Consider the following 17,326-nt stretch of genomic DNA (forward strand, 5'->3'; position numbering starts at 1 on the left):
AGGCAAAAGCAAGGAGAAGCCTCCACACAGAGCCATCCCCTCGCCAAAAATCAGCACAAAGTTGTGCTTGGTGGTGGATCTTCTACCTGGCTTCTGCCTGCAGAAAGGCCATTACTTCCTAACTGGTTTTGTACAAGCTAGACTCCAACTTCAGCCCTTAGAAAAATCAACTTTTAAACACGCTTGACAGCAACAGCCATCTCTGAACAGCAGTTCCCCATCAAGCTGCGGCACTCGGGGAGCTGGCTGGGGTTCCCGGCTTGCTCCTGCCTTCAGAGGTTTTGCTAAACAGCAGCGTTTTGTTTCCAACCCACAAGAGCCCATAGAGACATGCCAGCTTAGAGGCAGCGCTAAAAAAATCTTTCAAGACGGGCTCTGACATTTTCTTTTGTTCTCATTTCTATAGTATTTTCTCCTTCAAGAAGGTTATTTGAAGTATCTGGGGCTGACATTTAGCGAAATGTGAAATATGAATTGGAATAGCTGTTCATAGGTAGTGACGCAGCGCGGGACGGGGTGTCCCACTGGAGGGGCACTGGCCAGAACACATGTAATTGTCCACATGCTCCCACAGCTTCAATCTTTGCTGTGCTTTTCTCTCTCCCCCACACAAATCAACCCACAACCACCAGCAGCAGGGTGCAACTTTTTACCCCAGAGGTTTTTCTAATCTACTGCTCCATCCTAAATCAGAGACATCTCCTCCATCTTGCTCTAGGAAAACAGAGTTCCATGACCAAAAGGATGCTTACACATGCAAATCCTTCCCACCACAATCACAAAAGTTCCCCCAAATTCCCTATGTATAATTAGCTCACTGCAAAAAATTACCAGATAAATCTGCCTCCATCAAATAAGCTGATCAGAAGATGAAAGACCAAGACATCAATAAACTGCCCTTTTTCAGTTAATTATGAAAGGACTTCCTGCAAGGAAATATATTTTATAGCACCAATGTTCTTGGATGAAAGTTGTGTTTAGTGCCATTATATTTATTCACTTAACACGTTTTTCTACAAAAACCTCACAAGGTGCCAAAATGCCCAGCACTGCAGAGCTGCCCCTTCTCACTGTGGATGCAATGGATCCTCTACAGGTCCATTAGCATTCAGAGCCCCACACCATCACGACTTCCAGGCCCACAAGCGCATGCTGAGCAGATCAATGTAAATCCCACTGCCCCATTTCCCTAAGTGCTGATTTTCCAAAGAATAATCAAAGTCAAAAAGAGAAACCGGATCTCAGCCTTCCTGCAAAATCAGCGACAATTCAGAGCTTCAATCAAAGTTTTCATTAACTTAAGATCCCTTTGACTTAAACTAGAAACGGCAGCATTATCATAACTTTTTTAAATGCGGAAAGAAACATCAGTGTCTTCCACACAGAGGAAAAAAACACCAAGTGTTTATCTCCTTGTAAACATGTGTCAGCATCTGAATTTCTATCCAGAAACCATTAAATATGATCAAATCTTTTAACGTCTGCTAACGCTGCTCCAATTGACTGCCTGTGTATTCAGGTTTCCAAAAGCAGTCAGCAAGTCAGTGAAAAATAAAGCAGAAAAGAGAAGAAAACCTCCCGTAGAAAACCCTGGTGCTGCGAGCAGAACTGAGCCTGCCGCGCTGAGCAAGCCCCGTCCCCTTCCTCTTCATGTGTTTATGTCATTGTACCCTATAAAAGATAACAGATACCTCACAGCCACATTCCTCAAGTGCAACTATTTGCCAGAATACCCTGATAATTTACAGTAAGAATTTGTACACACTGGAACTAGCCCCCCCGGTGCATCAATGTGCTTCCTTAAGCTCCTCTGTGACAAAAAAAAAAAAAAAAAAAAAGCAGAACTCCAAGGACACGGATGTGCCACAGCATCCCGAACACCTGGGCACCTCTGCTCCGGCAGTCGCCAGAGACTTTGGGCCAGCGTTGGGGTTTATTTATAAGCTCTCGGCAGCCCTCTCCGCTATGGTTAAGGGCTACCATTAGTCAGGCTCTCCCACCTTCGCATTTCATATGCCAAATTGTCCAAGGCTTATTTTGGGGAGCGCTTGTGTTCGCACAGCTGGTACCCAACCAGGGATGTGATACAAATCCTCAGGGGCAGATCCCCAACTTCTCCAAGAAAAATTAGATATATTTTACACATTATTGTCACTTTGCACATGTGCTGTGAAACCAACTTTTACCAAAAGTGCCGAGTTCGTGGCACAAGAGTAATATTTGCAGGAGCATCAGACTTTCTACACACAGACTGGTTTCTTTCAGGAAATCTCAGAAGTGTGATGCTGATACTCATAACACTGCATACACACAAAACCCCAGCCCTTCAGGGTGTGTTTTAAAACACCGACCATTTACAACAGCTTGTTCTATTTCATAAAAGAAGACACAGCGAAAACATCAGTGCTTTTTATGTTTTAAGGCAGCTGAAGTGCAAAGCACAGGATGGAGATGTAGTAGGGGCATGCTGGTGCTTATCCCATCCCACCTCTGAGCACAGAGGCCAACACACCTTTTGAAAGACATGTGGAGTTTTGGGAACCCTTCTGCTTTGGAAAACCTTTCTCCCTGGCTTTTTACCTCTCACCCATGAGTCTCACGCATGCCCTAGAGGTCCTCACCGGTCAGGGACTGGTCCGCTCCCAGCACGTTCCATTCTGGTGGCAGTTTCAGGTGTCGAAATGCCAAAGCCACTTTTTCATCCAAAAAGTCCACGTCGGCGGCGGGTGGTCTCGAGCGGTCCAAGAACCGAGTGAAATTTAGTGCCTGCTGGTTGCCGGCGCAGGTGGCCAGAAACTGGGCAGCATCATAGGCTTCATCCTGGACAAACTGGAAACTCTCTTCTGCCACAATCAGAACAGGATGACCTTCTCTAGAGGCACAAAGTGCCACCTTCACTGTCTCACAGCAGTCATGGCCTGCAAAATAAAACCAAGGGAAATGGTGAAAAAGAACAATTGCATGCGCTGAAGAAACACAACAGAGCAACTCCTTTGACACACATAGCCTTTACCTTAAATCAGGTAAGAGCAAGTTATTGAAGATCACAACTCTAAATTAAACACTCTCTTGGGAGTTCATACCTATCATCAGTATTTCCTTTAGACTTTAAAAGGAAAAGATGTGTAACTTTTCCCTGACAAAATATAAACCAAGTAATATAAGCCTTATCGGACCAGGCTATTTTTGATCAGCGACAAGTAAACTCAAGAGAGTTAAGTAATTGAGGATTTTGCCAACATACCAAAAGCCAGATTACACGGTCAAAGTTTTCTTTTCCAGCTCTGCAGGACTCCAGCAACTCCCCAGAAACTAGAATCGGAGTGCCGCAAAACCACGTACTCCAAATGCTGTCACAACACTTGGCTTGTACTGAAAACACTGCAATTTCACCTAAAAGAAAGACCTAAATGGCTAGGAGAGCACGACCTGCCCAGGCATGCCCTGTGCGTGCCCTTGGATCTCAGGCTCGCTGCTGCACCTGCCCTTTGCATTTGGGTTCACAAGACAAAAGTAAAACCAAGCTGCTTCTGCTAAATAAAAACATGGAAGTGGCCACTTTCCATATTTACAAAACAAGGAGGGTGGGAGTTTAATAACTTTAAATTTATTTATTTATTTAGGGCAGAGGAAACAGGAGAAAAGACGCCCTGGCATAGCAGCAGTTTCATTGACTCAGAAACTATTAAAAAAAAAAAAATCAACAAAACCCACAACACCTTTTTGCAATTTTAAAAGGAAAAATATAACATGTATCCAACACAACCAGCACTTGTAATTGTCCGGCATGCCCCTTCAATAATAAGGTTTGTGTTTCAAGTTCACCGTACGGCACAGTTTTTGTTCCAGTCTCGGACTGACGTCATGGCTGTTTTTGCCAGAACAGCATGGACCCTGCACTAATTACTGGAAAAGCTTCTTTTTGCCCATGACCTCAGCATACTACTACATTCATGAAACCCTGCTTAATTAAATACAAAATGACGATTTATTTTTAAAGGCTTGAAAATTGAATTTAAGCCCCTATTTGTGGTCAGTGGGAAAGTTTCCTTCTTGTATCGAGGCTCGTTGCTGTTGATTTCCCTGACAAAAGGAAAAATATGTCCTTAATCTTCATGGTCTTTCAGCCAACCTTCCAAATCTGTTCTGAGGCTTTTGGCATCTATACAGGTTTTGTCTGCTGAAAGAAGCGATCCTGAAGTTAATTGAAAGGTCACAACTGCTATTAGGACACTGTGGGTAGCACCAAAATTGTCAGAGACGGGGCTGCGCGGCTTCCTAAGGAGAGCAAATGCAGCTGGAAAGGTATCAAAGACAAGTGCAGAAGGGAAGGAAAACACACATGGATGTTGCTGCAACAACTCAATACAACCCGGAGGCTCTGAAGCTGAAAGGTGAGAAAACTTATTTCTTTCCAGCACCGGGCATCTATTAGCAAAAGGATGATGTGAAAGCTGAAGGAATATATTTACTAGCATTGATGTTGTAAAAAAGAATAAGGGTAGGAAGACCTATTTCTGTTCTTAAAAATATTGCACGTGTGTTCTAATACATCTCCAGTCAATAGGACGGGCAGGGAACTCAGCAGCCCAGATGAACCCATTCACAAACTCCACTCATCCTCACAGTAGAAGCCTCAAATGTTCAAGGGAGGAGCGGGGGGCCGGTACAACTTTGGGGGGAAACTTGCCTTTAGCGCAGTTCAGAACTGTACATCCCTCCCCCTACAACTACTTGCTTTGCACATCTTCCTAAGGACATCAGAATAAGGAGCAGATAAGAGTTATTACTTTTGTTTATAGCCTCCACAAAAGCAGTGAGTTACATGCAGGCTGTAAAGAAGGCCATGCTATCCTGTGGGAGCTGATGCAAGTACTCCGAACTTGGCTCTCCCTAATGCAAAGCAGTGGAAGTTTGCTAGAATGCGGAGTTAAAAAAAAATAATCATAATAAGAGACTCTTTAATTGCATGAGAAAAGCTAAACCTTTTATTTTACTTCATGTTTTTTAAACTATTTTCTGTCTATTCCCATAAGAATTCCATCTGCAAAATAACCTAGAATACAGCTACCCTGCCAGAAAGCCAGTGGACTTTCAGGGTTGAAGCCGAAGGCAAACACGGCCTGTGAGCAGCTACAGAAAAACACTTTGGGACAGATACTTCCTTGTCATGAAGCCAAACAACTCTTCTGTGGGACAGCAAAAGCTCCATCATGACAACAACTAGAGAAACCTCAGTCAAGACACATGGTCTCCTTAAACCAGTACATCATGGATGTACACAAAAATTTCCCTGGGATGGAGCATTTGTGAAACACCAGCCCCAAGGGGGCAACAGGAGGTGACAAAAAGACCATGTCCTGATCTGCAGCCAGCAACGGTTCTCTTGAAATTCCCCCAGATATCTAATACAGTCTTGAAAGGGAGGTGACAGAGCTGATGATCCATTTTCATCTAACAGGATCAAACAAGCATCCTGCTAAACCCTGGGGAATGTTCTTCGAAAGGGCAACCGCTCGCAACGCTTTGATGTTCTCCTTCCCTACATCTGAGAAGATGTCAGACTTGGGGAGGGAAAAGAGTCTGGGACAGGTTCTGACTTTTGGCAAACAGTTCAAACGAAAGAGGAGCCAGTAAGTAACAAGCGCGGCCAATACTAAACAGATTGCTCAAGAGGTCTCTGCCCCCCTGCTTTGAAACCAGCACAGGAACGATGTAAGCAAACATGTCCCCAGTACACGACCTTCTGAAGGAACCATCAGTGGGGCAACGCTTCTCTCCACATCAAAGACCGTAGCTTCCTTCGCCTAGACTAATGTCTGAACTTCAACAGCCCTTCTTCCCAGAACATCAGCAGAAGTGAGCTAAGCTTTCTGGCACTCACTGGAGATAAGTGGTTATCATCTATAAAACAAGCCCAAATCTGTGTTTACGAGGTTCAGTAACTTGCCCAAGATCACAAAGAGCTCTGGGCAGTGCCAGAACAGACATTATTGCTCTTGGTCATCTCTCTTCTGCTCCCGGCTTCCTCCTAACACAGGTTAAGCACCAAGTCATGCACTCTGCAAGCATCGGGGCATTCGGCTATCAATGACTCTAACTCCCTCAGACACCTTCCCCAGAAGCGGAACAAAAAAAAAAAATACTGACCCATTAAAAAGGCAAAACAAAACCCCTGGGTGTGTCAGGAAGAGCCATGAGCCTATTTATAGCCTATTTATAAAGGTTTGCATTTTGGTAGGCTGAAAACACACGTAACCGAATAAATCGGGCACAGATTTATTCACAGAAGGGAAGAGAAGTCTCCGTGCTTCACAACGTGATCAGGTTCACGATGCTACCCAGCACCGCTCCCATTGCATTCAGTCTTCTCCAGCAATCAGGCCCTTTGGCCAAAATAGCAATCAAAAGCAAACGATGAAATACCGAACATCACCCAACTGGTATCATCCATCAGTATCCCAGTTCAAATTTTAATTCTTCTGACAAACACAATAGTGTTTCTCCTTTGCTGATGTCCCAGACTGCACAGAAGAACTTCTTCAAATGCATACCTAGGCTTGTCCGTATTGGGTTTTTTTGCCACAGTATGAAATTCGGTCATTTATGCTAGCCTAACTGTGATAAAAGTTAAATAACCCATTCCTTAATTCTTCTTGCATTGCATTTTACTCCATTTCTCCTTCTGCTTCTCAGTTACTTTAAATTTAGCTTGGAAACAACTCACGACTTGGAGCTGTTTTGAGAAGTGCCAACACATTGCAGGAAAAATACAGAAATTTAAAAACCATTTCAGTCTATACTGAGATGGGCGCAGGGACTGCTTCTGTTGTGACAAAGCAAATTCCTCATCTTCACGTAAAAACACGCTTCAAAAATTATTTAAAATGAGACGGCAACTCTTTAACTAAAGAATTCATTAGTGGGTCACTTATTGAAACTTGTTTTGGGCAACACATAAGAGCAACAAATGGAAGAACACAGGGTTCTGGCCTCTCCGAAGAGATGAGATGCATCACTATGATAGCACTACATCCTCTACGTGATGATGATGCAAAACAATGTGCAGAAAAAAAGGTGGAGATTTCTGAGCTCTAAGTAATTACAGATAAGTTAATGTACGGCCGTAGACCTGGCCATCTAACTGGTACCCGTGTCTGCGATCTGGGCTGTGGTTAAAAGGGCAGCAGCAAAACCCTTCTGACTTTTTCTCATTAAACAAGGCGCACATGGAGACAAAACACCCCTAAACAGAGCTTTACTAAAACATGATTTCATTTCCTACTCCTCTAAAAGTGGAAATCCTGTCCAAACCTCCTATTTTCAGAATTCACATTTGAGCTATCAAACAATGGGCCCCCAGCCTGGGCAGCTATTTAAAGCCCTGGTGGAAGCACATGTTTGGGTTTGCCTGGTAGGTGACTAAGGACTCCAGTGCTAATCGCATCCTCTGAGTTACCATGGTGGGGCTGGGTTGAAAGAGGTCTCACAAAGAGATTTGAGCAGGACAGGAAAACCACACAACAAATGTGGTGAATCTCATGGAGTATCTTGGATCTGCATCCAAAAGATGGTGGCATCTGGTGGCTTCTGGACAGTGAAATCAAGGGATCTCCCATGACCACCCAAAAAGTGGTTCTTTTCTGCTTCAGAAATCCTAAATTCGGGTTCTGAAAAATCAGAGCCCGTTTTTGAAGTGCATTTGTGTGCTTTGCAGAGTTATTGTATTCACTCTTGCAACACAGGAAACTTTATGAAATGCATAGGCACAGTACCAGTAACAGACAGGAGCCTTTGTTTTTCATTTTAAACCCTCAACCATTAATATGGAAAGCGCAGAAAGATTTTTTTTAAAGCCCTTTATATACTGCAGATGTTCTAAAAATCTATAGAAGTGTAAGACCCCACACATTACATCATAAATAATTTCAATACAGATTCAATCACTTTTTCCTGTGACTGATGTCATCTAGAACTGGCATCATTTCCTTTTAATTACACTGCCTAAAGCAATTAAGTACACCAAAGAGGATGGACTGCAAAAAGTCTTCTTGGCTATGCTATTTTATTCTATTTTAGGGGGGTTTTGTTTCATAATTAAGAGTATTTTCAAATCCACAACTGGTATTGCCAAGTGGTCATTTGTTATGCAACTTGTTTACCCTTTTGGTCTACCAGTACAAAGATTGTATTTCATGAAATACAGCTTTTTCTATGAAAAGTTGTTTCCTAGGGGAAAACACAGTCTGCGGTAGAAGAGAATAAAACATGAACATATGTAAAGGATTTCACAGTGAAATAAAAGTTTGAAAGGAAGATACTTGCAAGCTAATTGAAATTAATTTTAGTCTATCCTTTTAACTAGCAGAAAGAAAGTAGAGAAAAAAATAATCTGAGAACTACAGGAATTAAGAACAAGTAAAAGACTGAACCTGCTTCTCCACCTTAGCTTAAGCACGGAGAGGAAGCTCCTGGTGAGTCAAGGCATTTGGAGTACGCGGGAGTGTTTCAGCCCCGTGGAAACTGCTGACAACCAGCTACCAGCAGACAGACAGCCTCGCAGGCCCTTTTCCTGCCTCTAATTTTGTTCCTCCTCCCCTCTGAAACCCACGCAGGAATCCTGCATCTTCTGAGAGCAACCAGTAAGAATAAGTGATGTAGGTATTCCAGAGCAAAGGCTCAGAGTGCTGGAACACATTGCAACAGTACACACGAAGGCAGTTATATCTCACAAAATGACCTTAGTTATTGTTTCAGTGACTCAGCTCACAGACAGGGTGTTTCTTACCCTTCACTTGGTTGATGAGGAGCTGCTGCAGCTCTGGACTTACAGTACTGGATTGTCTCTTCCTATTTTCCTCCACTGAGCTCCTCTGCCTCGCCCAGATACTACACTCCAGTCTTTAAATGCAAAGCAAAATTTGTGCCCAATAATGCAGCCATTATCGTGACAGCACCCAACTTGCACTAGATGCACCACACAAACACTCGAGCTCCCAGCACACCAGCTCGCTCTGTGAGCCTTCTTCTGAGAGAAAGTTCTCCCCAAATCTGCCCTAGAGCTTCCCGATGCCAAGATGCCTCCGCTGCCCACGGCAGGCTGCGGTCAGGGCTTTTCACTCATGTGGACAGGGATGAGGTTGTTCCTTCTTTCATTGGTTTGTTTGCCAGATCATGATTTAAGGTTTTGTTTTTTTTTATGAGCTGGTGGAGTTTTTTTTCCAGCGGGGAAAAGCTGCTCTAGCAGCAGAGGCAGGCGATGAGGCTGTTAGGCTGTTTTCTTGCAATGGAGTTTCACTTCCCTGCTTGAACACAGACTTTCTACACTACCACATGCAATCTGCTTGGCCATTCAATGCCTCAGTTACCCTCTCTACTCTACAGAGACGTTGGGAAGAAGAAAAATGTATTAAATATCATGACAGTCTCAGTTGTTAGAGTAATAAGGACTTGCTGAAAAGCTCAGTTTATGACCAACACTAAGCAGGATGAGCATCCATGAAATAAGTAGACACATCCATCCCCAACAATACAATTTCAGCAGCAACAACAGTTTAGCCGTAGCAGCAGAGCCAACATATCTCTCTGCATCTTTCCCTGCTCAGACTTTTGGTAGTTTCTTAATACCCAAACTCCAGCGACCAAGCTTTTGCAACTACTGATAGCCAAACTAGAGAAACATCCAGTGCCACAGCATCTCTGCCTGCCCCACAGGTGGGCTTTGGTGTGGGAAGTGTCTCGTGAGACAATTGTTCTGCGGAACTACAGAGTGCCTCTGGTACTGAGGAAAACTTCTTCAGTTATGGAGAATTTGAACCAGATCACTTCGAAATACAAGCATTTTAACAGCGACAGTAAAGCAAGAGTTAAACAAGATTTTGGTACCTTTTCACCAAGGCAAACAGAAGCTTAGGTAGACGATGGTCTAAAACCTGTTTTTCCTTAGGCTGGCAAAAGAGCTACTGGAGGCACACAAAGCATCATCCCCTGCCTGATTCTTGTAACACAGCAGCTTATTTTGATACTTCCAACTTATGACAGATCAGCTCCGATGAGAATCTGTTCTTTAGAAGGGGAAATTATTTCCCTTGAATTCGTAATGCAGTCAAGAGTGGGGCAGGATAACTACCCCACCCCATCCTTCCGAGAAAGTGCAAAAATACAGGTAGTATTTAATCCTTTGAGGGACTTCTGATTCTACATTTAGCCACATCTTCAGGTAAAAAAACCTGCTCCCATAAATTTACAATCAGAACTCCTTTCTTTTATTATGCACAGAAATAAAAGCTTACATTTGAACAGTACTCTTAACAATATATATTCAATATTTAAGGCTGATGATACAGACAGCATAAGAAAGGCAGATTGCTGTAGTAATTATATAAAATGCAGCAGTAATTTGACTCTGCAATTGTAAGCTTTTATTTAGGTAAGGTCTGTCAGGATGTAGAGAATTTTCACACACAATGATAATTTAGGAGGTATTCTAACAGTTTATATTTCCATTCCATTTTCTTTAATTTCTCGACTAAAACCACCTTCTGCTGTTGAGATTTTTTTTTTAATGTGATTTCCTTTCAAAGCTTTGCTAAAACATTCTACTTAATTTTGGCAGCAGATGTAAACAAAACACTTCTCTTTCTGTTTTTTACGCCTTCATACATAACCAAAACTACTGAAAAAGTCAAGAAAAAAAACATTAAAAAGTGGTGGGTTTTTTTTACATTAGCCTTAACTGAATTATGGTTACTCCTTTCACCCTAGGCCCCGACGAACTTCATCTGAAGCCCCCTCTGGACCATATGAAACTCTGGGGACTTGGGAGGAGGACAAGAGTCTCCAAACCCAGAAGGGAAGCACAGGAGGTTCAAGGCAGGCTGGCAGAGGGGCTGGGCATGTTCTTGAGTGAATCAGCCCTTCCTTCCTCCACCTGAGATGTCCCCAAGGAGTGGCTGTGCTCCCAGGGATGTGCAACGCGTTTTGCATTGCAGGGACAAATGAAAGATGCTCAAAGCTGGAAGCGAAGGATGAGATTTTGGTTAAAAGCTGTTTGCAAGAGTTTCCTTCCAGAGCACTTGTGAACTGCCCAGGCCTGGACGTTTAACCGAGGGCTGGTCTCCCACACAGTGTCTCTTGTTCATGGCTAATCCTGCAGTGAGGTCAAATAACACCAGCTCTGAGTCACCACAGCCATCTCCAAGGCAACTGGCTGAATATACAGTGTAAACACACGATTACAGATTCACTGTTGAGTTCAGGAAGGAGGAGGAGGAGGAGGAGGAAGAGCTGGGTTGAAATAAGTCATGCTTTTATTGAAATCAGAGTAGTCAGTGCTGATGCAACACTGGACAAACACATTGGTGTCAGCAGAGGATATGAAAAAAGCTGTTTTCTCCCAGTTTGCTTCTACCCAGAACCCTCTTCACTAGTAAAGTTGTTTTTTTTTTTCTCATGTTGTTTCTCCAAGATAAGGTACGAGCACAGAAGAGGATGTTATCCAAATGGCTTCTTACATCTGAGATGTCACCTCTTCCCTCGCACCACAGCCCCAGACAGTGCTATCTGGCAGGAACAGGACTACCTTTCCGTGAGGTCTGTTAAATCTTTGCCTGATACAAGCTGCACTTGAGACAGCAGCCATCCCTACATGGCATCCTACACCACGAGATCACAACTTTACCAGGTTAAAAAAAAAAAAAAAAAGCCCATTATAAACAAAGGAAGAATTGAGAGCAATTCCCTTCTTTCCCTTTCAAACAGGAGCAGAGTCAGTTTTCCCACTAACAGTGACAAAACCAGTGACTCAGTTACATTTGGGGCTGGCAGGACAGAGAGAGCCCAGAGCATCGCCCCGGGTACCACCTGGCAGCCACTGCCCCAGCCGCATCCACTGTTGCTCCGAGGATGTCAGGACATCGCTCCTGCCCGGAAATCCCATCAATCCTGCCGGTTCCCGCGCAGGCTGAAGGGGAACACTGAAGCTTTTCAGTCCCTTTCTTGGCGAGGCAGCGGCGGTCCCGAGGGGGAGGTGAGGTCATTGCAAGCAGGGCTGGCAGAGCCGTGCGCCCACCACACAAAAGCAGGGAAGGAGTCACCCCCTCTGCTCCCTCCTCTGGAAGAAAATAAGCACTAAGCTAATTGATTGCATGGGGCTCCAGTCGACAGTAACCATAAAAAGACTTCTCTTCCCAAGCCAATTGAACAACCTGAAGAGCACAGAAAGAGGAGGAAATGAAAAAAATACAGTGGCCAACTTTTAGCTGCTCGTCACCAGGAGGAAAAACTCCTTGGCCCTAATTTTACTTCACGTGCATCTCTCATAAAGTAATACTTTCAAGAGAGATAAAAAAGCAAAACCAAGAAATACACTCGATCACTTAAGCTATGCTGTGTATAGTGAAAATGCCAGGCGTTTTCTCACAGTAGTATCAATGTGCTGCATAGCAACAAGTCAGAATGAAAGGTTAATGGTAAGGACCGCAGCCTGGAACACGCTCATTCCCACGGTCCTGAAGTCACCAAAGGAAAATGCTGCGCTGATTTGTTTTGTTTCGTTAAGGGCACGAAAGCTTAAAAAGAGTGGTGGGCTTTAATGCGAAAACCCACCCCATCCGAACCGGCTGTGCAGGAGGGACGGCACCAAGCACCATTTGCTTGCCTGACACTGCAAGAGTTTCAGAGACTCTGTGCTGGCACTGATCTGCGTGACAGGATTTTGGGGAAAAGTGCTGTATTTCACCAGGACCACAGCAATGAACCTCACCGAGTTAAACAGATCCGGAGTGTAGCTACGACTTACTGGGCTGTACACCATAGGGACAACAGCATCTCCAACCTTGCAAATGTATCTTCCAATATTTTACTCACATTTAAAAGCTTTTTACTCTGAGGAAATACAACTATGTATTTTCTACAATAGAATCCCATAGTTACACGTTAAATAATTGCAGTATCAGAGTCATATAATTCTAGTGAAATCAAGCGAGAGATTTGTAAAAGCCAAAAGCAGTCATCCAAACCATACTTTCTACTCTCTGTGCATGTGTAAATGAGCAAAAAGAAAACCAACAAAGCAGCATTATATTTAAGTCCACTTGAATCAATCAAATTTCATAGACTGATACACTGATATCCAAAGAAAGGCAATTGTTTACCAGGAGAAATTGTCTCCAGACTCCCAGGATTAACCTTTCTCGTGCTTGTGCAGTGTTGGACAGTTGACCCAGTGAAGACCAAGTAAAAAACTACATCATCTTCAACTTTGTCTTCCTCGGTCAGCTGAACTGTAATAACAGAGTCACCCTAGAAAAAAGGACAAGAAAAATGGTTAGGTTTACATTTGCAAGAACTGCATTATATTAAACAAACTTCTCTACACAAGGCTGCTGCTCCCTGTTCATACACTCCTTTCGCACAACTCGGGGCCAATGCTAGTTTTCAGACATGCAAGTCATCCTTAGCATGCCTCTCAGCATCACAGCCAGCCAACCAGCTAGACAATATATTGAGCGCTGCTCTGGGAAGAGATATGTAGAAATCTCAAGGGTATATTCAAAATAGCAACTTAATATGGTGAAATCATGCCAAGTCTGACAAACACAAGCGCGCACCCCACACAGGGTTTTTTGATACACGCACACACGCACGTATATATATACACATATCCCTGCACATACGCACAGCTAAAACAACAGAATTGGTACAGCAGCCTAAAATTGCTTCTGTCTTCATAAATTTGAACAAATTCCCTAATTCTTGCTTGAGTGTTCACATTTCTCTCCGTCCAAACTAGCCATTGTGTTGATAGTTTCAGTGTAACCAACTTAGTCACTGGATGCATCTCTCACTGCAATCCATAAACACATAAAGATATGAAAGTTTAATATCCACTCGGATTTCTTCCACCTTCCTTATAAATAAAACCCAATAACTGTGGCTGTACACACAGTGGTAGCTCTTCTCACCTATCTGTAAGTTCATGCCTTGGTGAAAAGCTCTGTACATTATCAAAACCAGCAGTTCTTCAAGCCCTGAAAAGAAATCTGTCGTGGTCTGCTGGCTGAACGCTCCCTGCTTAGTTTTAGGGAATCTTTTTTTCAGTATCTCAGCATATGCTATCATTTTGTCCATCCTTGCTCTCAGCAAAAATTATGTTCATATAGGGCACACGTTACCATAGTTAACCCAGCACAGGACATCGTAAATACACCCACAAATTCATACACCTGCATAGACAAGAACAGGAGCAATATCCACCAACTTCAGTTTTCCATGGGGAAGGGAAAGCAAGGAAAGAGGATGGCTTGCAGTTACTCCAGCACTAAGCAAAGCATGTTCATTTGATCGCACCCTACATCATTTATCTGCCCAAAGAATTATATAAACTGCGAGACACAGAGAACAACAGACTGTGATGTGACCTTCTGCCCCTTTTCTACCAAGATCAAAACCAGCTGGATGCCCCAGATTTACGCTCCAGCCGCATTAGCCAGCTCTCCACCACCGCCCCACGGAGCACATGGTTAAGGCTGCAAATCTGGAAAAGATTTTTTTTATTATTATTATTTTTGCAGATTATGTAATTCTAATTTGCATATCCAACAGGATATGCATGTCGTTTCATTTAAAACCTTCTCCTTAAGATCACTCAGTGCGTCCCTTCTCTTTGTCAAATATAACTACTGCAGAAAAATCCCAGACTCCCAAGCCCTCCTGCACACCCGAGCCGCGTTAGCATCGCCTCCCGCGCTCCGTCTCACATCTCCCCCTGTTCTCCCTCATCTCAGCTCCTTTTACACCCCAGCACAGCTTCCTCCCCCAAGTTCGTGTCCAGTTCTCCTCCTCTGGTCTGGCCTGTCTGGCACCTCTTGCCAGGGGTTGCGCCTTGTCTTGATAGAAACAAGGTTTTGCAGTGCAGCACAACCAGGCCCTGGTCTTAAAAACAAATATATGGGTCAGTCTTATAACACACAGGAAAGAAAACTATGAATTCAAAAAAGATAAGTGAGTCTAGTTTACATTTCCAGAGGTTGCAGAGTTACAAATGTATATTTTAGGAAGGTCTCACGTGATAATATCAGACCAGACTTCCAGCTGGGGAGAAAGGAACCATGTAGCAAAAGTATATATTGTATGTAGTCAGTGTTAAAATAAAAACAGGTGCAAAAAGAAATAAATCAGGCTTTAAATTCAAGCATGACCAGTTCACATGCTGAGTTGAAAACTAAATATTCCATTTCAAGCAAATGGATCCTGTTTTGAGCGGATGTTCAAAAAAACAAAAGCTTAAGTTTAAACCTACAAACCCTTTGTGCTTTAGTTTTTATATCCGTCTTTGTTCAAACTGTTCCTCCCTTAAGGCATGAACATACAAAGTACTTAAACGGACTTAAAATGCAGGTGACATTTCAGGACACTCATCAACGGGGACGATTGTTTAAAGTGGTGGCTGTTAAAGGACATTTTTCTTTTATTTAACTCAGAAATCAAGTACAGTTAGTCCAATTCCTGTGAAAGGAAAGCAAATCCGCACAGAGTGCACGTGAGAAGACACCTGTCTATCCAGGCAAACTTCTCACATTTCAAGGAAAAGCAATGTAATTTGCAGTGCTGTTGCAAAAGCCAATTTGCATATTTAGTTATTAACAAAAAATCTGTAAAGATGTGTAAAAAAAATGTGTAAAGAAACCTCAACACCAGAGGTTCCACATAACCTGAAATCTGTCTAAGCAGGGATTTAAAAAAAGATAGCTGAACTTCTCATACCTGACCTAATTTTGAAGGTGTCCCTGCTTTGGAGGGTGATCAGACCAGATGACCTCCAGCAGTCCTTTCCAACCACATTATTTGACTCTTTATAATTATATTTTATTTCAGGTATTGTTTAAGTCTAGGGAGAACACAAATTATCATCAGCTGATACCAATTTAAAAGGCTCTTCAGCTCCGCTCCCTCCTCCTCTTGTGGAGGACCCTCCAGCAAAAGACTGACAGGGAACACCCAATATCCTTATTATGATAACTAAGCACCTTAGTATCTTCAGTGAGACCAATAATGTCCCACTCAACTCCTGTGTGCTTTGGTTTACCTACAGGTGTCGTCTGAGCTACCCTCAGCTGTACTGTACAGCTCATCGTCCGTGATGGGATCTGAGATCCCAGGCGCAAAGAGAGAAACGCTAAATGAGAAAGACCATCCTCCTTCAACGCACGTCTCTACTTCCCAGTTATTAACAATTTCGGTGTCCACTGCCAATTTTAATTTGATTTTTAAAAGTTCTATTCAAACAATGTATTTATTTGAAAAGGAAATAACACACAGAACAAACCCCTCCATTTCCAACATTTTTGGAGTTAAAGAAAATCAGTTACGAACACAGCCAAATTCCTCCAACCCACATAGAAGACTTTCCAACAGCCCTATTGTATTCAGCCTCCAAAAACATTTTAATTGAAGTATGTTTACCTTTATTCATTTAATATTGTCCAAAAAATGTCATCTGTTCAGTATCACTGCCACACAAGGTGGTTATTATAACCCCTCTTTCATCCCGAATGGCTAGAAATGGGAGGCCAGCCTGCCAATATCCCTTTGGTGAAAGCACAGACAGATCAAAGTCATTCTCCGGAATGCTCCAACAAATAAGAATAATTTAATTTCAAAACTGGTTTGGATTGACTAATATTTACTTGGCTTAAAGCCCACTGGAAATGAAAACATTCCATTTTGGTCCATTCATGAAAGAGGTCACCCTCTCCCTCGTTCGGATCTGAAAATCTCTGGTTTCGGATAGCTGTAATGGGATGTAAAGAAGGTGGATGTGGCTCTTTCCTCTAAATACATTCCCTTCCTTAAACCGAAGGGAGAAAGCAGGTCTGCCTCGCCAAGGCATGGCTGCGCTGGAAAAGCCAAGCCTGACCTTGGGCTTTAAACTATTATAAAACAATTCAGAAAGGGATTTTAGAGTGGCCCATCTCTGAACCTTTGGCGTAGTGAAGGCAGCAGAAATGCAATTATCTCTAAAAAGGCCCAAACGCTGTTAGTAGGTCTAAAAACCAAAATGAGATAGACAACGCACCTGTTTGTCAGTGTATTTTGCCGGCATTATGACAAATCCACCTTTTCCAATGCTGCCGTTAAAGGCACGCGGATTGGGTGTAGGCAAAGTACGAGCAACTCCGCGTAATCATTTCTTCTTTCTCAGGCTTGGTTTCTGTGCCCGTTACAATGAACTATTTACCTTCAAAGGTGGTTTTTTCTGTTGTTTGCTTGTGTTGTTTGGTTTTTTGTTTGGTTTTTTTTTAATAGATGACCTCAGTAATATTTG

The 17,326-nt window shown here is 43.0% G+C and overlaps 1 protein-coding gene across 4 annotated transcripts in view; it reads right to left on the reverse strand.

Moving 5' to 3' along the window:
* The window catches only part of AKAP13 (A-kinase anchoring protein 13), a 224,436-nt gene that overhangs the window by 128,698 nt on the left and 78,412 nt on the right, over positions 1–17,326 (reverse strand). For all 4 annotated transcript variants that reach the window (XM_063345530.1, XM_063345532.1, XM_063345533.1 and 1 more), the window contains 2 exons: positions 13,155–13,302; positions 2,622–2,918 (listed from right to left, as the gene is read on the reverse strand). In XM_063345530.1, coding sequence (XP_063201600.1) covers positions 2,622–2,918; positions 13,155–13,302 — 445 coding nt within the window. The remainder of the gene's footprint in view (positions 1–2,621; positions 2,919–13,154; positions 13,303–17,326) is intronic.

This window comes from Chroicocephalus ridibundus, chromosome 9 (assembly GCF_963924245.1).
Source record: "Chroicocephalus ridibundus chromosome 9, bChrRid1.1, whole genome shotgun sequence".
Taxonomy (NCBI): Eukaryota; Metazoa; Chordata; class Aves; order Charadriiformes; family Laridae; genus Chroicocephalus; species Chroicocephalus ridibundus.